At 32.6% G+C, this 23,850-nt stretch overlaps 1 protein-coding gene across 3 annotated transcripts in view; it reads right to left on the bottom strand.

Annotated features, from left to right (window-relative positions):
• The window catches only part of LOC129940164 (protein stum), a 54,488-nt gene that overhangs the window by 22,202 nt on the left and 8,436 nt on the right, over window positions 1-23,850 (bottom strand). Inside the window, exons 2-6 of one of the 3 annotated variants that reach the window (XM_056048419.1) lie at window positions 5,842-6,617; window positions 5,110-5,778; window positions 4,406-4,918; window positions 1,375-4,348; window positions 1,160-1,314 (exon numbers count right to left, since the gene is read on the bottom strand). In XM_056048419.1, coding sequence (XP_055904394.1) covers window positions 1,160-1,314; window positions 1,375-4,348; window positions 4,406-4,918; window positions 5,110-5,738 — 4,271 coding nt within the window. In that variant the 5' untranslated portion in view covers window positions 5,739-5,778; window positions 5,842-6,617. Of the gene's footprint in view, window positions 1-1,159; window positions 4,349-4,405; window positions 4,919-5,109; window positions 5,779-5,841; window positions 6,618-23,850 lie in introns of all 3 variants that reach the window. The other 2 variants (XM_056048420.1, XM_056048417.1) reach the window with 2 other exon arrangements.

The following is a 23,850-nucleotide window of genomic DNA, read 5'->3' as shown; positions in this document are numbered from 1 at the left end:
GATGAGAATTGATAACTCTCATCAAAAATACGAGCTTTTTTAAGGCAATAATACAGACTTTTCATAACGACTTTCGACGCGTTTAGGTATCAAGTTCAACCCGAATTTTTTTACTTTGCACTTGACCCTTACGAATCCATTGCACACATCACAATATTAGCTTAGGACTAATTTTTGAAGTAAAAGGAAACCAGTTGACATTAAAGTTGAAGGTTAACTTAGTAATGGTGGTAACAAAAACGTTCATCTGTCAGCACGAAGTTGCCACGAAAATTGAAATAGGGAGGGAAACATGGTTTCGACAGACAAGTAGGTGGTCGCATTTGTCCTGCAGAGTTCGCCGAAAACACGTTTTTTTTGCATTTTAAGACTTTTATGATGAGACACTGTGAATTGGTCTCATCCGAAAGCCCTTGACTTCCTTATAGCATAGAATGCCGCGAAAGCTTTGCAGCATTCAATTACATTGTAAAGGTCATTTCTTAAAATAAATGGAAGTTAAGAAGGGTTTAACCTCATATATGAAATTGTAACTAACAAACGTTTTTATTTAACCAACTGCACCACTATCGCAATTTAAGTCGCGAACGCTAATTTGCATTTTATCAATTAATATGTAGAAATAATGTCTTAAAATCTATGTTAATACAAAGGGTTTAGCTTCCTAAAATGAAATTCCAAATTTCTTAGGGAACGCATAACAACCAGTGAGTCTAATTAAGATTAAAACAAATTCATGATGAATTTATCGGTTTTTGCCAGAGTATTGGATCCTTGATTTTGCATCCTTTTCTTTTGAACCCAAAAATTTCAAATTTACATGGTTTGGAATTTCGGATGAACAAAGACGCCAAAACTTGTCTGAAAAAAAAAACTAAGGAACCTAGGGACTGAATCAATGGTTTTGGGTATACATTTAATTTGTTCCTTTCAAGAAAGATCCAGTCATACATATCTTTCCAACACAATGAGAAAATATAAGGCCACGTTCGTTTTACATTTAACGTGTATTGTTCAAGGAAAATTATTGAAATTAAAAATAAGTCACAAAATCATATTCAGCTATGAAGAATATGTATAGCTTCATCATTTTCTTATTAGAGGTAAGGTATGAAAAAATAGAAAGAAAATGTTGTTACAAATGTATTTTTAAACTTACTCTTTTTGAATATCCTCTTCACCACTCAAGCCTCCACGCTGATCATTTTTCGCACCAGATGAGTTCTGGGGGGCGCTGGTGTTTTTGGAATCTTTTCCAGCTCCAGAGTGACCACTGATGACATCCACATCCTCTATCAATCCCGCATCGTTATTCTGCAAATTTGCACTTTCACAGTCAACTTCTGGCAACACAGAAATAGCACGTTCACTAACCCTTTCAGCCAAATCCTCATCTACAGCTAATCCGCCGCTGGCACTGGTTGTTGCTCCTGAAGCACCTTTTGAATTATTTCCCTTTGATGGATTGATAACTGTAACTGTTGCATCAAAAGGATGAGTTGCAGGAATCGGAGATTTCTGTACCGCTTCACCAAAGGCATCATCAACATTACTGCCACCGGATTTGTCTGATGCTTTTGTCTTGCCATCGGCATTTTTTGGCGAACGCTTTTCAATTACCGTCTTAAGGCTGTCAGACTTTTCCAAAGACAATGGTGAACCGGTTAGCTCCTCCGAGATCTTGCCCATGTCACTCTCCAATGTCTTCAAATCAGTTAAGTTCTCATTGATGGTCTTGTGGATTTCATCAGTTGCTTCGGTAACGGTCTTCTGTATGTTCTCGAGGGTTTTTTGAGATTTCTCCAATATGGCCGCTGGCAGAGCCATGTCTTCTTGTCCTGCCAACAATTGCCCAGAACTACTTGTCTTTGGCAATTGATTTGCCAGGACAGTACTTATTTCCACTGGATGAGCTGTAATAGCAGCGGTAGTCATTGAAATAACATTTGGCTTTGTCAGGGCTACAAGCTTACCATTCGTTGAACCATCAGCCCCTGCATCGCTGCCATTGGCTGCTGAACCATCCCCACTAGCAGCGGTTTTTTTCGCATCATCAAGCTTTTTGCTGAGGTTACTATCGGAACGCTTTCTTAACAGACTAAGCTTCGATCCGATTGTAAGCAAAGCCATTGTGGAGGGTTGACGCTTGAGAGTCTTCGGTGGGCCCTTGGATCCTTCATCTTTTGGTTGAGCTGTCTCAAATGCCTGGGACTCAGCTTGATTAGTAGAAGATTGATCAACTTTAATTTCACCCTTTTTCATACTCATGGAAGAAGCTTCTCGTTTCAACGCCGCCGCTGCAATGATAGCTTGTCGGACTGTTGAAGATTCACGTTTATGGTCAGTCTTTGAAAGGTTACTCGATTGAAGGTTGCTTGGCTGACGACTTTTTAGACCTGTTGGACTTGAAGCTGGTTTAGGAGTTGAAGCTTTAACTGTGGACTTCTTAACAGAAGATGGAGTCCGTCGAACATTCGTTCCGTCCGTTGCTGTCTTTTTCGTTTGACTTACTGTACTCGTTTTCGTACTCTTTTTAGTACTACTTTTAGTACTGCCTCGCGGAAAACCGCTTGAAACTGGCTTTTTGGCACTTATCGGTGATTTACGAACACTTGTTCTATTGGGGGATGCTCTTTTCGGCTCACTCGTTCTTGTTGCTGCTTTAGGCTTTATTCCTGGTGGTGATTTGGAGGTGGGAATGCGAGCTGGAATACGTGAATTCGAGTTCCTACGTTGACCAACTGGGGTTCGGGTTTTGCCAGGACTTATCGATTTTCTTCGCGTTTTCCTCGGAGGAGGACTACGGGATGAAGATTTGCTTCTCTGATTCGGTTTGGTTGGGCTAGTAGTTCGACTTTTGATCGGACTTTCACTCCTTATGCTGAGTCGAGAATTAGAACGAGAGTTCGCAATTGCCTTGGCTTGGTCCATTCGGGAGTTGGGTCGAGAACTGGCTCGAGAATTCGCCCGCGATGCAGTTCTTGAAATTTCTCGAGTTGAGGCTCGCGAAGTAGATCGAGAAGGAGCCTTGCTCGAAGCCGCTCTTGAAACTGGACGTGATCCGCCTCTCGATGTCAGTCTTGATTCAGGTCTGAGAGATTGTAGCGATGGTGAACGGCTGGAAGGAACTCGTGTGCTTGGTCCATAGTCCTTATAAGGTGAACTTGATCTGGAACTTAATCGTGAGTTTCCCTGTGAACTTAATCTCGAATTGGACCTTGAAGCTGGGGCACCGTTCGGGCTGTTAAGAACTGGAATTTTGGAAAGTGACTCTCTTCGCGATAAGGACATCGAAAGAGCTTGGTTACCTTTTGCCGGCGATGTAGGAGGAAGATCTTTATTTGGGGTTCCAATAATTGGAGAGAGTGTGCTGGGCTTAGCAATTTTGCGAGGAGTTCTTGATGAACGCTTTGCTTTTGAAGGCGACGCAGGTGTTGATTTTGATGTCACTCCTGACTGGAATATGGATTTCCTTCTTCCTGTCAAAGGAGTTTTAATTGGAGAAAGGGAATTCCGACGAAAGCTAAAATCTGACGTTCTCACCGTGCTCAAGTTGGAGCTTCTTCGATCGGAAGCAATAGAACTTCTTGGTTCGGTTTGGGTTGAACTTCTTCTTTCCGGCGACGTCGAGCTAGATCGGCGTCGAACTTGAACCCGAATTGGTGATAAAATTGGCTTTTTCTGAGTCGATAAGTCATCCATACTCGCCCAGTTTGATCGAACTGGAATTCGTGAGTTCGAGTCAGCACTATTGATGACTCGTAGAAGTCCACGTTGCTTTCTTGTTGGATTTAAATTCGGGATGATTGGTTTTGTAGGTGCACTTGGCGGTGCACTCAGCCTTGGTATCGATGTCCTAAAGGGATCGGTTATGAGTGGCAGTGCTTCACAGCTTCTAACGTTCTTTTCCCTGGCAAAAGGATCTAGTTTTGCGGACAAGGGAGTGTCTTGCGATGAGGATGAGTGTTCTTTTCCTTTCTGGAGAATTCCCTTGTGGTTTGTCAATTGCATTGAGGCCCGTCTGCCACTCATGTTGAATTGAACTGATGGCCGTGGGGAGTCATCAGATCCAGGAAGTTTTCCTGAAGGACCTGTTATACTAGGAAGCTTGAGATGTGTCGATGAAAGTGATTTTCGATGGAGCATTCTTGGCATGGCTACTGGTTTCTGGGAGCCTTCCGAAGACATCACTTGTGGAAGATTTTCAGATGGTTCTTTAAATCCATGTCCACGAAAAGGTGAAAGCCCTGACGACGGTGGCTTTTGAAGACTCTGATCGAGGGAAGGCTGTGGAAGACTGGCAATTATCGTAAAAGAGGGTTTCTTGTGTGTTCGAGGAGCAGTTACTCTAAAAAAAATGTTTTTTAAAAAAACTGAGTCTATTTTTATAAATTCAAAGCTTTACCTATAGTCAGCTCCGGTGGTGATGGATTCAGTTACGATAATCGGTGATTTTGATCGAGATACTGGTTGTGCCAAGACTGATGACGTTGATGGGTCAGGAGGCAACTGAGAACATGTTTCTGGCGCTGGTGCTGGTGGCAGTGGTGGTGGTGGAATAGGAGGCAAATTACTTGGCAATATCGAGTCTGTAGAGCTTGACTGACGATGTAATGATCTTAATCGTGATGGTTGAGGATCCGGAGGTCTGGCAGGAATTGCATCGATTTTTCTTTGATCTTCACTACTACTCGAGCCATTTGAGTCATGAATCATAGCTGCTACTGGTGAAACTTGTGATGGCATTTCGTGATGTTTAATCGAGAGGACATTCTTAGAACTTGGTCGCATTTTTGGCATTTTTGTAAATTCAGGATACGAATTAATGGGCTTAAACCATTCTGTGCTGGAGTAAGATTCGTTGGAAATTTGACGATTGTATCGTGAAGGCGGTTCTGGTACTTCAGGTGGTGATTCCCTGAGAAGGTAAAACAAATAATTTGTTTTTAAATTTGATACGTTGTTCAACTGAAAATTATTTTATTTAATCCCAAAGTTTGAACCTCAACTCTTTTGTTTTCCTTCATTTTAAAGAATTATGTGTTTTTTATCAAGAATATTTAGAAAAGATGTATCGAATATCAAACGTATTTGATTTGTTGCACTCACCTTAAGGAACCAACATTAGACTTGAAGTCCTCCGAGAAATCCGATATCCTTCGGATAACGTCCTGTGCCGTCGGGCCATGTTCCATATAATCCTGAATACCACCTCCACCATTACTTTCTATATCCTGAGTACTCTGCACGTATGTTTCATCCAACGCTGGCCGCGTTGCATCATCTGGCCTCAAGAGTCCATAATTTGGTGATGCCTGCGGATCTGAACTCGAATGACCACTCCCACTATCTGGAAGAATTTGTATGTCTGGTGCCAGTCTAGGGCTACTTAAGGCCACATTTGTGCTAGTTACTGGAATTTGTGAAAACAGTCTTGATAATCTCCTCCCACCATCTGTTGCCAGAGTTATCGTCCTATTGAAATCATCTGCTATCGCCGAGGCATATGAATCCCTCCTAAAGCTGCCATACAAACTGCCATCGAGATGTCCAAAATAATCTTCGGATGGCGTTGGCGGAACAGGGTCACCAAATAGGCTTTGATATTGATTGTCGTAAAATGACGTATTGGCATCACTCTGCTGGTGTTCTGATGGCATTGCATTTGATGTGGAAGACGGTGACATCTTTTGGTAGTCGTAGTTTAACGGGATGATGGATGGTGGTGACTTTTTCATATTGCACCCAATCAAGGAGATGATGGATTTAAGATGTTTTCTGAAGAAAAGTAAAACTAAGAATTAATATAAGAAAATTTCAAAAGTGACAAAATTAGCTCACCTGATAAATTTTGTGGTCGATATATTAACCGGCAGCTATCGAACTTAAGCGGGTTCTATGGTATTGTTAGGTTAACCGGCTACATCAAGCCACAATTGTTGTATACATCGACTTATCGATTTGCAGCGGTTCGCCATGTGCAGGAATTTACATATATACAAAAACAATTTGAACATCGGTGAAATTTTATGTTATGACCGGGTCGGTCGTATCTTTTTTCCCAACCAAAACAAGACAAAAACAAAGACGTTTTTTACGATTTGCGTTTGAAAGTTAGAGAGAAATAGAAAAGGAGAGGCAACTTTGTATATATTCGATTAGACTGCAACGACAACGAGTGAGTGTATATAAAGAATCCTTGAGATATCCTTGTTTTGTTCAATGGTCAGTTAGTCATGTACATGATACAACAACTGGAGTAACTGCAGCAGTAAAAGTGTAAATTCAAAGAAGTCATGTTTCTTTTTTGAATTTTTGTTGTTATGCCTGTTGGCTCGTTTTCATACCACAAATTGTTGTCTGGACAAAATACAAGACACTACGAGTATATAATATAAAGTAGCCGGTTCAACGTCTTCTCCATTTAATTTGAATATCCTTTCTTATAAGTACTCTCCACTTGGAAATTATTTGTTTCCTTCACCTTTGCGCTCTTCTACATACATATGTGTAAGGTTCGAGGATACACTTTTCCTTGTGGTGTTTAGTTGTTGGCTCTTTCATGAATAAGTGGGGTTAAACGTATGCATATTGTATGTATAACGAGAATAACGAACCTGCAAAGATCAATAAATTTTAAAATTTATTCAAAAAAAGGTGACTTTAAAGAGCTGTTTAATGTTGTGTTTCGTTTCGTTGTAAATTGTAAATTTGTTTAAAGTTTAAAACTCAATATGGTTGATATTTTGTTCAAATATGTCTGTTCCATTTGATATAATAAAATTAAATTTTTAGTTGAAAAAATAATAATTAGAAATATTGAAAACCCATAGATCGGAATAGAAACAAGTTTTAAGAAGTTTTTGAGAGAAGCAAAGCGTATTTAACATGACTGAAAAAGTAGGGGACGTTAGATTTTCTACATTATAATAAGACATCTGGGCCCTATTTCACTTTTTACTTAACACTTTGCATTTTTACTTTGCAAATTACGTTTCAACAAACGTAAATTAGCTAAGAGAAAAATATTGAAATAAAAAGTGGTTTTTTCTTTGTAAAATACGTTTCAAAAAACCCAAATTTGCAAAGTGGTCTTTTCTGAAAAGTGAAAAGTTTTGTTATTTTGCAAAGTATTTATTCTTTTTGTTTCATCAAACAATAAACTTTGCAAATTATATTTAGAAATTTTAAAAGCTTTTCAGTAATATGCAAATAGAAATAATTGTTAGTACTGTTTTTTTTTTTTTTAACAAGGACGTTGCAATCTTAGATCGTCATACGACGCCATATTTCTTGCCACTCTTTTGACATTTTGTCTTCGTCTTCAGTAAGGTTTGCCATTTCATGATGGAAAGATATTTGAGCCAACAACGAGTCAACGTTAAGAGCGCTACGTCCAATTTATGGCTGTCATAACCATCCTAGCAGGTCAACAATTGAGCGTCTAGTGAAAAAAATACAATCCACAGGCAAAGTACAAAATGTTCCGTGTCAGTGAGACAAAGAAGTGCCCGAAGTGTCAAGAATATTGCTGCCGCTGAGGCTTCAGGTGCAGAAAGCGCAAATGTGTCATTCACACGTCGTTCTCAAGCGTTGGTCATCTCTGTGACTTTGTTTTGTTGAATTTTGCGAAAAGAACTTGGCCTAAATCCTTACAAGACTAAATTGACGCAATTGGATGGATCTGGAGGGCAGCGACGATTGATGAACTTCGTACGAATATAGAACGTATATTTGCAGCAGATACTGCACTTATGCTTGAGTTTCATACATAATGGCTTCGAACGTGCTTTCACAGGAATAAAGAATTTCATTGATATCACTCCTATTGAAAAATCCGATACATGAACTTTTATAAAGAACATACATTTTTGAAATTTCGGGGCTAACCCGTTGATTTATCTTAGTTTCAAAACTGTTTAATTTTGTAGAAGTTTCTAAATCCATCCACATCGCAGCCATCCTTCAATACCCGTGTTTTGTTGGAAAATCTATCAATAGTATAGTAGGATCTTACACGAATAACAAAAACAATAACCGCAGTATGGATACTACCGATAAAAGTTAGAGTAGAATCTTACTACATATCGGTTTTTGACATTTATACGAGTCTCGAATGGATCTTATTTGATTTTGTTCTCAAATGTTAGTAAAAAAAATCAATCTATTACTGTTGACATTATTTAGTTTTGTTATTAAAAATGGTCTAACTGCGCTTATAGAAAACATAATTAAGTTTTGCTATGTTTAAATCAAAGGTTTAAACAGTTTAGAATAAATAAATCTTTTTGGTGTTCCCACCGCACAAGAAGATTTAAAATGATTAAGTTTGACAGAACTTCCTAAAATGCAAATTGTGTTTCTTATGAAGTGCAAGTGAGATAGTTTGATTCGTGTTAAATAATGAAAAACTGAATAATTCCTCCATAACATAACATAATAATCCATGTTCAATTTTTTTTTAAAAAATTTATGAAAACAAAACTATATTTTTTGTACACAAACATGCAAACAACGTACCATAATGCATTTTATAAAAAAACAGCTCCTCCACACAGGTTTTTTTCGCAAATTTTGACTCGGCTCAAGCTCATTTCAACTAGATTCAGGTGTATAAAGGATTGCGTCGAGCTTCAAGCTCGATTCAAAACCGCATTTTAATGTAGTAGTCTACGAACAAACTCTCTCCTTGAAGCAATTGTTAAATGAAATTTTTTCATAGAATGCAATTTTCAAATGTTTTCTTAACATTTCGTTTTGAAAATTGTCAATTTTATTAGTTTAAGTTAGTTTTTTTTGTTGAAGTTAATTTTAACTTTTGATTTTCACAAAACTTTCTTTATTGGCGTTTTTTTTATTATTATTCTGGCAGATCTTCATTCAGTTGTACCAATTTTAAATACAAAAATTAGTCTACTGCTGATGCGTTTTATTGGGAATTTTCTACTATACTATTTATAGAATGCCAAAAAAACAGGGGTAATGTAATTTGAAAACTTAAAGCAAAATAAAAAAGGTATTGTGAAATAATTTATAAAAAAATTTATCGTTTTGAAAAATATTGGGAAAACGAAGAAGTTAATAATAGTGGCTAATGTAGTGAAACAAAAAATTAACTTCGATATCAGATATGCTTTTTCGACAAAAGAGAGTTTTTGATTAACGAAAATTACCATCGAATTTGTCTTGTCTAAAATTGGAAATAAACTCAATTTAATAACTTAAGAAATACACATGTTTTGGGCTCAATAACACGGTGTTGCATACATGCAAGAATAAGCAATGAAACCGTTCATCGAGTGCCAAATATTAACATTGATGAATTTCTCTCTAATACCATTTGGTGGCCACTAGATTCTTCCTGTTTTCAAGGAGGATTTTCTTATGTAGCTTTTCATTTTTCACAACTTTCAAGACGGGGAAACTTTTTATTATATCCAATCCAATCGACCATATTATTTTGCATTATTTACGCTAATTTGATAGATACAACTGACAATGCTCTTTTTTGTGTGTATATATTTTATTTTAATAAACACAATTTTAAGAAACTTTTAAAAATACGAATTAATTACAAATTGTAATTTAAAATATTAAAACACTTTTACTTTAAACTTTTCAAATAAATTCTTAAAATTTGAAAAGTAAAAAGTCTCTTTTGAAAATTTTGTGAAATACTTTGCAACTTTTACTTTGCAGGATATTATTTTTTTGTAAAGTTGCAAAGTGAAAAGAAAAGTGTTTGGTGAGATAGGCCCTTGGTTTTTATTTTAAAAACCAATATTTTAAAATTAAATTTATTTGTAAAATAGAATAAACAAGCTCAGTTCGATACATGTGCAGTACATGTACATTAACATTCACCGGAACAAGTATTTACGAAATTGCCTTGTCACTTTAATCCTTGTAAGTTCTGGGTTGTGTAGATTTTAGAGTATCGGGCTATTTCGGTCTTTTTCCTTATTGAAACGATTTAAAGGGGTTCAAGTTGTTTAAATGTATAATTTTTATTATAATAATCAGTTGTCTTTGCTTGAAAGGGTAGAGCGGCTAAAACTGATAAGATAGAAATGAAGAGCATTTTTCAACTTTGAATATTTAAGCTTTCTCAAACAGATTTGGGGACATTGTGATTTATTATCTGTATATTAATTATTTACTTAGCTACTTATTTATAAAAATTAAAATTCAAAAAATGTTAGACATTATCAAATCAACATGGCTGCTTTACCACAGTCTACAACATCGACCAGAGCTAATTAATTTATTTTTTTGGAGGCCTAAGCTTTATGCTTAAAGTTTGCATAGAACTCATTTTTGTCTTAAAAATTGCGATTAATGTACGATTTGTTTGGAATTCCTAAAAACAAATTTAATAACCGATTTTATGAGGCCTTATAAAGGGTGATTTTTAAGCTATTATCTTTTTGAAAACACTGGTTTAAACAGCTGTATCGGCCAGTGATAATAATGACCATCAATTATCGATCCGTCACCGCACCGGCCGTTCGCAGCAATTGGACCTCTGTTACTCAACAACGTGGACAATTTTGCGGAAGGATTTAGGGGTGATGCCTTTCAAAACACAGCTAGTGCAAGAATGAACGAACGACTTACTGCAACGTAATATTGCTTCAGTACTTCTTCAAAATGATGCTAGCCTTAACGTAACTAGGAATGGTGAGCGCTACCATGAGATGATATCCAACTTTTTTTTCCCAAAATGTAAGAGCTTGACTTGCATGACATGTAGTTTCAATAAGACGTTGCCACATGCCACTCAACACGGGCAACAATGGACTTATTGAGAGGAGAGTTCGGTGATGATTTTATTTCACGTTCGGGACTGGTCAATTGGCCGCCTATATCGTGCGATTTAACGCCTTTAGACGCCTTTGTGTAGAACTATGTTCAAGCTCATGTCTATGCAAACAAGCCCGCTTTAATTGAGGCATTGGAAGACAACATTGAAGCATTTATTCGTGGGATACCGGCCGAAATGTTTGTAAGAGCATGCCAACATTTGACTTAGTAGATGGACTATTAGAGGCGCAGTCAAGGTCAACATTTGAATAAAATATTCTTCAAACATTGAATTTTATGGACCGTACTATCGATTCAAATAAAGATTTTGTGATTTTTTTTATAAATTTTATGTGTTTTTTTTAAACTTTCCTATGGCTTTTTAAAAATCACCCTTTATATATTAACGCCAATTAAAGTTAATCTTGCATTTCTCTCTGTATCTCCACCCAAGTAGTTTACAATGTCAAAAAATAAAACTTAAATTTTTAATAATTTGCTAAAGTACATTACAAAGAAAATCCACAAAACTAGGTCCAACGATTTCTTAGTCGGTTTAAAAAAAATACAAAATCTAGTTTTTAAAATTCAATATTTTAGTTAATCCTTTTCACCTTCGATATATAAGATCTAATAAATGGCATTTCTAAAGAATTTTCGAATTCAAGGTTTTAATCAAACACGAAATAATTGCATAGAACTTAAAAAAAAAATGGTTCAGGTGATTCTGTCCGTCTATTTTTCAATAATACAATTAATACTCATACAAATATTTTTTTTTCAAAAGTGCAAAAACTTGAAAATTTGAATTTGCCCAAAATAGATTTTCATGAAATTTTCTCTAACTTTTTTAACTTTTCTCCTTTGAAAATAAAAAATATTTGTTAATATTGCTACACAAGGATAAACCCCATAAAATCTTTATTTGTTTTTAAATTTTCTTAGAAACTATTCAACAGATTTTAATAAATTTGTTTTTCAACAAGTTCTAATATTGTCTAAATTTTAAATTTTTTTTCAAATTTAATCTTATATTCACAAGCACTCTATAATTGCATACCAAAAACTTTTTCTAAATATTTCGACAAAATTTATATAACAATTAATTGTAAGAAAAACGATTTTCCAAAAAAAAAAAAGATCCTTTGGGTATGAACAAGTGCGTGGGACCCAGTTGAGTATATTGTTTTGATAGTTTTATGTCCAAAGTAGGCAAATCGACTTACCAAATTTTATTTATGCACTTTTAAGAATTGTTATTCTTAATATAATTATTCATACATGATTATTTTTTTGAGAAATTTTTAAAACAAATTACTTAAAATTGTTGGATTTTGTTTTTTTCTTAATTCAGTTTTTTATAACACTTTTTGACAAGATATTGTAACTTTAAATAAAATTATTATTTTTTCTTAAGGGTTTGTGATTTTATTTACCAAAATCAATTTACCATTTCATGTTTTTGAGGTATCATATTTAAATATTTAATATATTCGTGAAGTAGATATTGTTTATATTAAATTTGTGATGGCTTTCTAAGTATAAAATATTTCTTTTCAATATTTTTTAAATTCGAGGAATTAGCTTAAATCGAAGACCAGCACCAAAACTTAATTAAAAAAAAAGAAGCTGCGATGCGACCCACACTCTGATAACTTCCCACCCCCTCTGGTGATTTTTCTTGCTTAACAAATTCGTAGGTTTTCGTGTTTTATAAAAAAGTTGACAATTGAATAATTCTTAGAAATTTAAAAATGCATATTATGAAATAGTTTGATTTCAAAAACTATTTTTGTTAACGAGATTTTTAGTCGAAACCCCTTTTTTACTAATTTTAATAGCATTTGCGTACTATTTTGTATAGATTTTAATTTTGTTGAAGGTCGAAAACAATATTTTCTGTGAGATAAAATTAGATTGAAGCCAATATTTTAAATTCTTGAAAAGATATTGTAGTCTAAACTAAATTTTGACCAAGTTTTAGCAATGTTTTTTTAGGATTTTATTATTTATAACAAACACTGTCAGTTCAATTTTTCTCATAACCTTACTGAATGTTGAATGGTAGCCATAATCTTAAATTTTTGAAAAGATATTTGAGTCGAAATTCAATTTTTACTAACTTTGAGTAATGATTTTATATTTTTTTTTTTAAACTATCAATTCTCTAAATTTGTCCAGATGTTAAAAACGTTATTTTTCGTAACAAAAAATTATTTTGGAGATAAAATCATTTTTTGCTAGTAAAATATTCGAGGTGACACATATTTTTTTTTTGATTTATAAAAAAAACTTTTGATAGTATTTTTCCATAAAATATATTTGTTTGGTTTCACGTTACAATATATAATATAAAATTTAATTTAAGTCTCTAGCGTTTTTTGATTCGAGAGACATATATTTTTAAATTGCTATGGTAAAAAAACACCCACTCAATTTTTTCGAATGCCCTTTTTGCATTTTTCTGCATTATTGTCTGTATAACAACATTTATTTGAAGTCTATATCTCTACTGGTTCTTGATCTAAGGACGATAAAAAATCGTCGCGAACGTACGGACACACGAACATACGTACACACATAAATCTCTCTAAAAATCTTTTATTTCCACTCTAGGGACCAGCATCGAGAAATTTCAACATTTTAAAATCAGACCAATTAAAATAACATCCTATGGGAAGTAAACTAGGACAAATGCTTAAGAAAAATTTGTTTTTAAAAACTTTAGTTTAAAACTTTATTTTTTTTTCAAAGCTAAACAACTATTAATTGCGTTCTCACAACTCAAAAAATGGAATATTTAAAGACCAAATATTAACTATTGTCAACAGAGTTTTTAAAATGTTTTAAAGCTGCACATATCCTGCCCCATTTAAACCAAAATTAATCGAATTCACTTGTAATAAAAAGTTAAAGTAATTGTTTAAAAGATTGCTTATTTAATTCTTTATTTCTTAGAGCCTTATAGTCTTAGTTTAAAGTATCATTTATTTTAAAAACTTATAAATCTCACTCAGGGATCTTATTTTTTTTTTGTTCTCCAGACTTTGTGTTTAATTTAAATGCTCCCAAGAACAAGGATGTCTCTTTGTTAGAAAATAATATTTGTCTAGTTTATTACAAAACTGGTTAAGTAATACTTTAAATTTTGTTTTACGAACAAAAAATAACGGACACACAAAACAGCACTCGACAAAACACTATAAACTTTACCTCGCGAATTCAATTTTCAAATTAGCTTGAGAAGGCTTTAATTTAAATCCAAATGAACGGCAAACTTTAAAACCACCTGTCAGAGGTCTCGTTTAAAAAACTTAACTAACTTTCTTAACAATTTGCAACCAATAAAATGAGCATGTTTCCACTCTTCAGCACTTCATTCACTAAAATCGACAATTTTGCGTGCACATTTTCTATAGGTAGTTACTTTTTTTTTACTTCTCTCTACTCTAAAGCCTTACCATAACCAACGATATGCGGTGAAGACAAAGACGTAGAACGATGCCTTAGTTAAAGAAAAACTTATTTGTTCATAGGCATTAGGTAGTGCAGTGCAGTGAGGCATCTAGGCCTTAAAGTGCTATGCTATGGGTTTTCTAACACAGTTTGCATAAATGCTATACGGACTTAGGTTTGTAAAATGAAGAACATTTGGAAATATGTTAAGGAAATGTACTTATTCAAAGGAAAATTTCATTAGATGTGTTGTATTTTATTTTTTAGTTTTTGAAATCGGCGTATGTTATTTTTATACGATTTATAGAAACATTTTCTTAAGAATTAAAAGTTATTAATGTGAGTTGTTATCGATATCACACTGCTTATTCTGAGTTTCAAATTTAATATATTTTTATGGCAGACCTATACACTCAGGTTGTTTGTATACCTGATGTAGAACTTGGCTCTTTAAACTGTGTTTTGTATTGGTAATTAACTTATTTATTATTAATATAAAATAAATATTAAGTTTAATTTTTTCTTATGTAAAATAAATATTACTGTTGTGCTAAAATAAGGTTTAAGCTTAGATCTATACGCATCAATTTCTGCCTTCAAGTTCAAGTTCAAGTTTAGTTTTATTTGCAGTTTAAAGCTTACATTATTTACATATTTACATAATTTCAATTCGATTTTTCTCAAAATTTTACCAGATGTTAAAAACGTTATTATTTCTATTCTTTTTTAGAATTTTTTTCTTTACATCTTTAATATCTTTGATAAATTTATGACAAACAATTTTAACATTACAAAAGAAAATATAATATTTAAAGGAAAACACGAAAACGAATCAAAAGTATTCTATATAAATGACATTTTAAATGTTTGTTTGAAAAATGTAGCATGTTTTATAATTGATGTTTTGGCACATATCTTTAATAAAAGTATTTTTTCTGGAGTATTTCCGGTAGCTCTTAAATGTGCCAATATCTTGCCACTTTTCAAGAAAGGAGCAACTAATGATCTGGGTAACTATAGACCTATATCACTCTTGCCTTCGATAAGTAAGATTTTTGAAAAAGCTGTAAAAAATAGAATGGTGAGCTTTTTAAAGAGAACAAAATTTTTCAGTGATGTTCAATTTGGTTTTCAAAGCAATAAATCAATCGAAGATGCGTTGTTACATTTTTGTTCTCAAATATTTGTAAGTCTTGATAGAAAAAAGAATACAGCTGGATTGTTTGTTGACATATCAAAAGCCTTTGACATGGTTAATCACGAAATTTTGGTTAGCAAACTTGAAAGTGCTGGGTTTCGAGGATTCATTAATGATTGGCTAAGATCTTATTTAAATTTAAGAGCCCAAAGAGTGAAATTTGATGGTGTTAGGAGTGATATAAAGACATTCGATTTGGGAGCTCCACAAGGTTCGGTTTTAGGACCAATACTTTTTTTGGTATACATTAATTCTTTATTCAGTTTGCCTTTTAAGGGTTCTCTTACAGCCTTTGCAGATGATGTTGGTTTATCGTATGGTACAGATAGTTGTCTGAATCTTATATCGGATATAAATTGGGATCTCAGCTTGTTAAGAATCTGGTTTGCAGAGCACAAATTGATAATAAGTTCTAAAACCAAGATAATGTTTTTTAGTTTGTCTGGCAGAAAGATTGTTAATGCTGATCTCTTTTTCCACGCTACTGAGTGTCCAAAATTCAAGCTTTTTAACTGCACCTGTAATCCTATAGTTACTTCCACAAAATTTACGGATTCCATGAGTTGTAGTGATAAATGCTTCAAATTAGAAATAGTTAATGAATTCAAGTATTTGGGATTAATAATTGATTCTAGAATGAGTTTTTATAACCACACAGAGAATCTTAGACAATATTTTCGGTGCACTCTTAGAAACTTCTACTTTTTGCGTAAAGTATGCTCTTCCAAACTGCTACTTAAAATTTATTATGGCATTTTTCATTCGAAACTAGAATATGGAATTTCTTGTTGGGGAGGTTCATATTATAACAAAATACAACCTTTATTAGTTTTGCAAAAAAGTGTTCTGAAGAAAATATGTGGTAAGCCTCGCCTGTACCCTAGTTTTCCACTTTTTAGAGATTTGAAAATTCTTTAAGTGAGACATTTGTATTGTTATAAAGTTCTAAAAATTTTCTTTAAGAGATCAGGTAATCTTAATTTTAGAATAATTGATAGTTATATTATACTTGGAAATTTTTTAAACCAAGTTTCTATACCGCTATATCGAACAACCGCTTTTAGAAATTTTTATAATGTTTCCTCATGTCGGATATTTAATAGACTCCCCCATTCTATCAGGATGCAAACTTCTCATTTGTTATTTATAAAACAAGTTAAATATTGGCTCCTTAGTCTTGATAATGAAAGTATTGAATTTTTTGTAAATGGATCTACCTGATGTTTTCTTGAAATGTTTAACTTCAATTTAATTTAATTTCTGTATGCATTACATAAATGTATGATATTTTAACTTTCTTTTTTAAATTTTCTTTTAAGGGTCACCCCACCCATTTTAATTAATAAATGTAAAATTTTTCTTAGAGTGGCAATAACTCTATTTTTTATAAAAATATTTTTGTCACATATTTCTTTTCATCTTATTGTTTTTATTTGGATTTTAAGAAATAAAATGTTCAATCTAATCTTATTTCATTAAATGCATGTGGGCGGATACCACGCCTTTGAAAGTATATTATTAAATTTCTCTTTCCCTTCTTCTAAATTACATACAAGAATTATCGCACAAGGCATAAATTGTTTAAACCTACAACAAAAGTTGAATTATATAATTATTTAAAATTGATCATAACTATTTAGAATCTTATAACTTTTTAAAAACCAATTTCGTTGAACTCGATAACTACCTTGGAAATATCGACTGGAAAACTGAATTTTTAAATTTAAACTTGAAGAATATGTTTAATTGTCGGACTTTTTACATAATGCTTTCAATTTATTTGTTCCAGGTAGATTGAAAAAGAATGTCTCAAAGCCTCCGTGTATAATAGGTGGCTGGCTCACCTTAAAAATCTAAAAAACAAATCTTTTGACAAGTTTAAAAATGCCAACGATTTGAATGACAAAATCCAATTTTGTAAGCTTCGTAAAGAATTCATTATTCTCAGTAAATTCTCGCATAGAAATTATGTCATGAACGCAGAAGTGAACTTAAAATGCGACCCAATGCGATTCTGGTCTTTTGTTAATTCTAAACGGAAATCAATTGCGATCCCCAACTCTATGAATTTTGAAGGTGAAGAATCTACTGAGGTTAGTAAGACACTTGAACTTTTTGCTCAGTTTTTTGAATCCGATTACTCTAACGCTCAGGGATATGCTTTCATTCATTTTTATGATCAGCCCAAAGTGGATATTGCGTCAATACAGCTTAATTCTGATGATTTTTTAGAAGGATTACAAAGTCTCAAACCAAACGCTAAACCTGGTGTGGATGGCATTTCTGCGATTGTCTTAGAACGATGCTCTAATTCTCTTTGCCTACCTCTGCTTATTATTTTTAACCGTTCTTTGTCTTCCGGAATATTTCTGGGCGAATGGAAATCATCTTTCTTGATCCCAATTTTTAAATCGGGCTCTAAAAACAACGTTGAAAACTATAGGGGAATTTGTAAGTTATCTGCCATTCCTAAACTTTTAGAAAGTCTAATTGAAATAAAAATTGATTTTCTTGTGAAGGAACATGTTAGTAGTGCCCAACATGGATTTATTTCTGGAAGATCGACCGTCATTAATTTAGCTTGTTTTTCTTCTTTCGTAGTTGAATCTATTGAAACCCAAAGCCAAGTTGATGCTATTTATACTGACTTCAGCAAAGCCCTCGATTCTGTATGTCACAATATATTGCTTCGTAAGCTTGAAGTATTCGGCATACACTCAAGTCTACTTCAGTGGATCGGCTCATTCCTAATTGGTAGAGTGCAAGAAGTAAAAATAGAGGAATACACTTCAAGACCTATTAGATGTACTTCAGGTGTCCCAAAATTTTATTTTGTTCCACATGTTGATGCCATCGTCGTTATGTTAGGAAATTCAACTGATTTTTCCAACCCCTACACCTTCTACTAATTTAGTAGAATTCAAAAGGTCCAAAATCGTTTTACAAGATATGTTTTTTATTAAATGCATTGAAATGTCTGTCCAAATTCCCTATCGAGGCGAAGCCTTCTAGGTCTGCAGATGCTCAAATCTCGAAGAACTATTCATGATATAATTTTTGTGCGTGATATTATGTGCTACCATACTAAATGCCCTACCTTACTGTCTTTAATTTTTATTTATGCTCCAACAAGACCGTTGAGGGAAAGACACCTTCTTTTTTAACCGAGACATAGAACAAACTACGGAATGAATGAACAAATTTCATGGTCAGTTTTGGAATTCAATAAAATAAATGGACATCTTGATCTTTCATTTTCCAAAATAAAACTCAAAAATGATTTATGGTACTTATTTATAAAAATGTAATTTTATTATTGTTAAATGTTTACTTTATTTACCTAAATAATTCTAAAGTAATCTGTGGAGCTTCTTACTGGTAGGTGAAATAAATTAATAAAATAATGATTCTGCCACAACCACACACCGTGCCTTAAAAGGAGTTCATTTATCACTCGGTGGGTATGTTCATAAACATAATTTTCGTATTTGGGGTTCTGAGAATCCTTAAGTAATAGAAGAGAGGCCATTACTTCCACAAAAAGGAACGACTGTCAACCTCAATTTGGAGCGTTATGGTCATATGATAACCGACTTTTTTTTACCTGCTATTGAAGACAGCGGTGTTTTTAATAAGACGGTGCCACATGCCACAGATAATTTCTCGTCTTAGCGATATGAACTGGCCACCAAGATCATCCGATTTGACACAGCTGGACTTTTTTTTGTAAGGCTACGTCAAAGACCGTGTTTATGCAGATAAACCTTTAACTCTTGAGCACTTAAAAACAACATTCGTCAAGTTATGGTTGAAATACCGCCTAATATGTGTCAAAAAGTGGTCGAAAATGATCTCAAACGAATCGATGCTTGCAACAATTCGTGTGGTGGTCATTTAAATGATGTATTGATGTAGAAATATTAAGAATAATATATTTTATATATAAACTGAATTAACACTATAGGTGATATACCTTATGTATACCTTATATAAGGAACTATTTAGGTTGATACCATGTCCCCTAAATTATAAAATACAATTTAAATGAGTGCTAGTCAATAAGTAACAATTTTGCCACTTTTTAAGTTCCAAATATCAGAAGTTCCTGGTTTGATTGGTTCTGAATTTAAAGGGTTTCAAAAACCAACTTAGTTTGTATCTGTTAAAATTGAGTATGGTCATGCATGATTAAAAAAAGAAGTTATTTGGATAGTTTTTAAAAGAAATTTAGAATTTGATTCTATCTTCTTTTCAGAAGTATTTTGTTTTCCTTAATTCTGAAAATATGTTGAATTAATTTCTATGAATAAATAATTTAAAAATGTTTTAAAAAATACGATTTTCTCAACAACGACACTTTTTTCGTTGAAGATGGTAGCACATTTTTTTTCTTTGATCTTTAACGTTGTTGTGTATGGTCACGGTTTCAATACCAATTCGATTGCATCTGAGTTGAGTACATATGGCATGTATACCGCTACTATACAATTGTATATACCCATAATGTATAACGCTTCGTGATTGTTTATTCTTGTTGTTTTTTTTCATTACTTTCGAATTAAATTAACAATTCTTTCCGAAACAATTCAAGAAAAAAGGTAATTATATTCAATTCAATTAATGATATTTAGTAAAAAAAATACTAACGGAAAACCATCAATCATCATTTTATACATTTTTACTTTCTTTCTGTTCGTTTCTTCATCTGCAAACTATCATCTTCAATTTAAATGGGAAAAACGTAAAAGATACAGAAATGCATTAAACTGTGAATAGATGAAGCTTAAGTTCACCTCACATACTCAACTACTTTAAAGTGAAGTCTAAGTCCAAGTATTGAAGAAATGAGCAAAAATAATGCAATGATTTAAAATTGTAATTAAACTTCAACAGTGCGTAGTTGGAACATTTTTATTAATTAATGTAATATGTAACTGATATGATATTATTGTTTTGAAGTAAGCAAGATGGAGGAATCACTTTTACCTTTTAATGAGGAGATAATTATTGAATTATGACATTTATAATCGACCATGATATTTCAGATATTTTTTCATTACAGAATTTGTCGTCATTGACAGAGAGCTGACCAAGGAATCATTTATCCAATAAAATAGGGGATTTAATTGGGTTTCAACCAAAGTGGTAATTTAAAAGAAAAAATACGACTTTATTTCAGTTAAAAAACTGAAAATATGACAATAAGCTTCCGTTTACACTTGTAAAGGTAGGAACAATTTTAGTGTTTAATATTAAATGTGAACAACACAATGCTAAATTTCAAGAAATGGCCTTATTTCACTTTTGTAAAGTGTGGTCTTAATACAATTAAAAAAATGTGAAATAAAGCCAAATTCGGTTTATTTGACTTTCAACGATATTGTTTGCCATTAAAGCAAAGAAACTTTTCATGCACTAAATCTCGCACCTAGCCCAAATCGTATAGTGTGTCCTAGCAGGGGGGTTACATACCTCACCGTAAAAATAAGTTAGTTTTATTTTTCAAAATAGTTCCATTTTGTCAGAGTGCAATATGATCAATTGCTGAAAATTGGCCTTTTTTCACTTCATTTTTGCAAAGTGTAGTAAGGCCAAGTTTTGAAAGTTGGTCTTATTTAACTTGACCTTATTTCACGGAACCGTTCATGATAGAGTGATAGACATCCACCTCAGCTCGTCATAGTAATCAATAATTCAGCCCTCGTCGTTGATGAATATTATGCATAAAGACTTGCATTTACAAGGTGTATTAACTCATTAGCAAAAACCTTTTAACCATTTCGAGCGTCGTCAATTATCTAAATATTGGCAAAAAATGGACAACAGCGGGTGATTAATTTTCCAAGAAATTCATCTTCACATTTTCACCTCAGTGGATTCGTCAAAACGCAGAATTGCTGCATTTGGGCGATTGATAATCCAATAGTAATTGTTACTGTGAATGTTGTTCGTATTCGTGAGATGATAACGAATTTGTTTTGGTTTAAATTGGAAGGTTTAGATGTGGACGATATGTGGCTTTAACAAGAGGGTGCCACTTGCCACACAGCTAACGAAATAATGGTTTATACCAATATCAATTATTTTAAATCCACATCGTCCCTTTAAATTTAATCAACCTTTACATTTTATGTTTTGGCAATAATTAGTATAATACAAAAAGTATATGCAAGTCTTTTGCTTTAAATTTTGAAACGCTAAAAGCTTCAATATTGAAAGTAGGGTTTTTTAAGTTCAAGCATTCTTTTGAATTACAAGTACTCGTAAAAGCATTTACATTTATGTTTATGCGACCAATGTAAATTAATTAGACAGTATTTATGCACAAATCTCTAGTTTCCGAAACTTAGTTGGGAAGTTAAAAATTAATTTTCAAGTGACACTGAGTTGGAAAATACAAATATTGAAATGTGGAAAAATTATCGATTTTCATTGAATTTTTTGTTTTAATTTATACAATTAAATAATTGGTCAATCAAGTAAACAATGAAGAACAACTATATGTGCGAACATTTTTAACTTCCCATAGGAAGTTATTGTAATGGGTGCGATTTGTCAAATTGAAAGTTTTGACATTTCTCGACGTTTCAAGGTCCGTAGATTCCAAATAAAAGATTTTTAGAAAGATGTCTGTGCGTGCGTGTGTACGTACGTTCGCACCGTTTTTTGGTCGTCCATAGCTCAAAAACCAAAAGCGCTATCGACTTCAAATAAATTTTGTTATACAGATAATAATGCAGAAAAGGCTCTCAAGAAAATTGCGTGAGCCCATACTATAGCAGTTTGAAAAAAGGTGAAAATTTTGGTTAACTCTAAATATCTTACAAATCAAAAACGCTAGAGGCTTGAATTAAATTTTATATAATATATTGTAACGTGATATCAAAGAAGTATATTTTTTTTTTAAGAAATCCATTTAACGGTTTTTTTATAAATCTATAAAACTGAAAAAAAAATTGTCACCTCCAAAATTTTACGACTGGAATATGATTTCCTCTCTAAAACAATTTTGTGCAAGGAAGAATAATGTTTTTGACATCTGATAAAATTTTGAGAAAAATCAAATTAATATTTTTTTTATAAAAAATAAAAATTTAAAAAAAACATTACTCAAAGTTGGTAAAAATTTTATCTTATAAGAAATATTGTTTTCAATATTCGATACAATTTTGAAAAAATAGAATTGATAGTTTTTTTACAAAAATAAAACTCTAAAAAAAAAAACAATACTAAAACTTGGTAAAAATTTATTTCGACTCAAATAAATTTTCAAAAATTAAAAATATTGGCTTCAAACTTATTTTATTTCACGGGAAATATTGTTTTCGACATTCAGTAATTTTTATATAAAAATCCAACAATCCGTTTTTTCATAAAAAATAAAATCAACAAAAAATAGTACGCAAATTTGGTAAAAATTGATACGAGTACATATAGGCAAACTTTTAAGCAAGAGAAATCTACAGACGGGATGGGAAGTTATCAGTGTGGGTCGCATCCCAGCCTCTTTTTTTTTGATCTTTTACGAATTGAGTTCATTGATCTAGATTGATGTAGATATGTGGTTTTCAGAAAAATTAGTAGTAATCATCAAAATATCTGATCATTTTTTTTGTCATGTAAATTTTCATAAAAACTGTAAGTAAGTTTTTTTTTCAATTAGGAACTTAAAATAAAATTAACGATTGCTCATCCATTCAAAGAGACAGCAAAAAAGTATTTCCTGTACTTTAAGATTTAAAAATACACCTACAAAAAAGTGTGTTTTCAAAAATTGAAATGTCATCCGGTTTTTATATGTACATACTTATATACATTTTTTAATTTCAGTTGCAGTTTAAAATTTTCATTTTATACAAAAATTATAAACCATCTCGAGAAATCGAATTTAAAAAAAAAAAGGTTTAATATTTTTTTTAATCAAAATTTAAAACGTTAACATTTTGATCATCAAATTTGATTGAGACAGTATAAGAACTTTCGCAGAAAAAATATTTGAATCAGTTCATTAGTTCTTGAGAAAACGTTAGAAAAAAATAGAAGTATTTTTATAATGTAAGAAGCCAAATATTAGAGAAAATTTAATAAAAACCTATCGGTTTGTGAATTTTTGATTTTGTACCCAAAAAATTGTGTGGTGATATCTGTTATCGTTCGTCCTGAAAAAATGAAAAAAAACGCCTTAAGCGAATTTGCTTAAAAATTTAATTTTTAAATTGGAAATCAATAGACCCAATGCTTTTAGCTGTAGGGCGAGGATAGACAGACGGACGGAATCGAGGGATCCAATTTTTCGATATTTCTACCATCGTAATGTCATGTTTGATGAAAATCTCGAGTTCAATTTTTTTTAACGAAGGCAGTACTTGCCATATAGTTCTTATAAGTCGCAA

Source organism: Eupeodes corollae, chromosome 1 (genome assembly GCF_945859685.1).
Source record: "Eupeodes corollae chromosome 1, idEupCoro1.1, whole genome shotgun sequence".
Taxonomy (NCBI): domain Eukaryota; kingdom Metazoa; phylum Arthropoda; class Insecta; order Diptera; family Syrphidae; genus Eupeodes; species Eupeodes corollae.
This window is presented reverse-complemented; position numbering and strand designations above follow the sequence as displayed.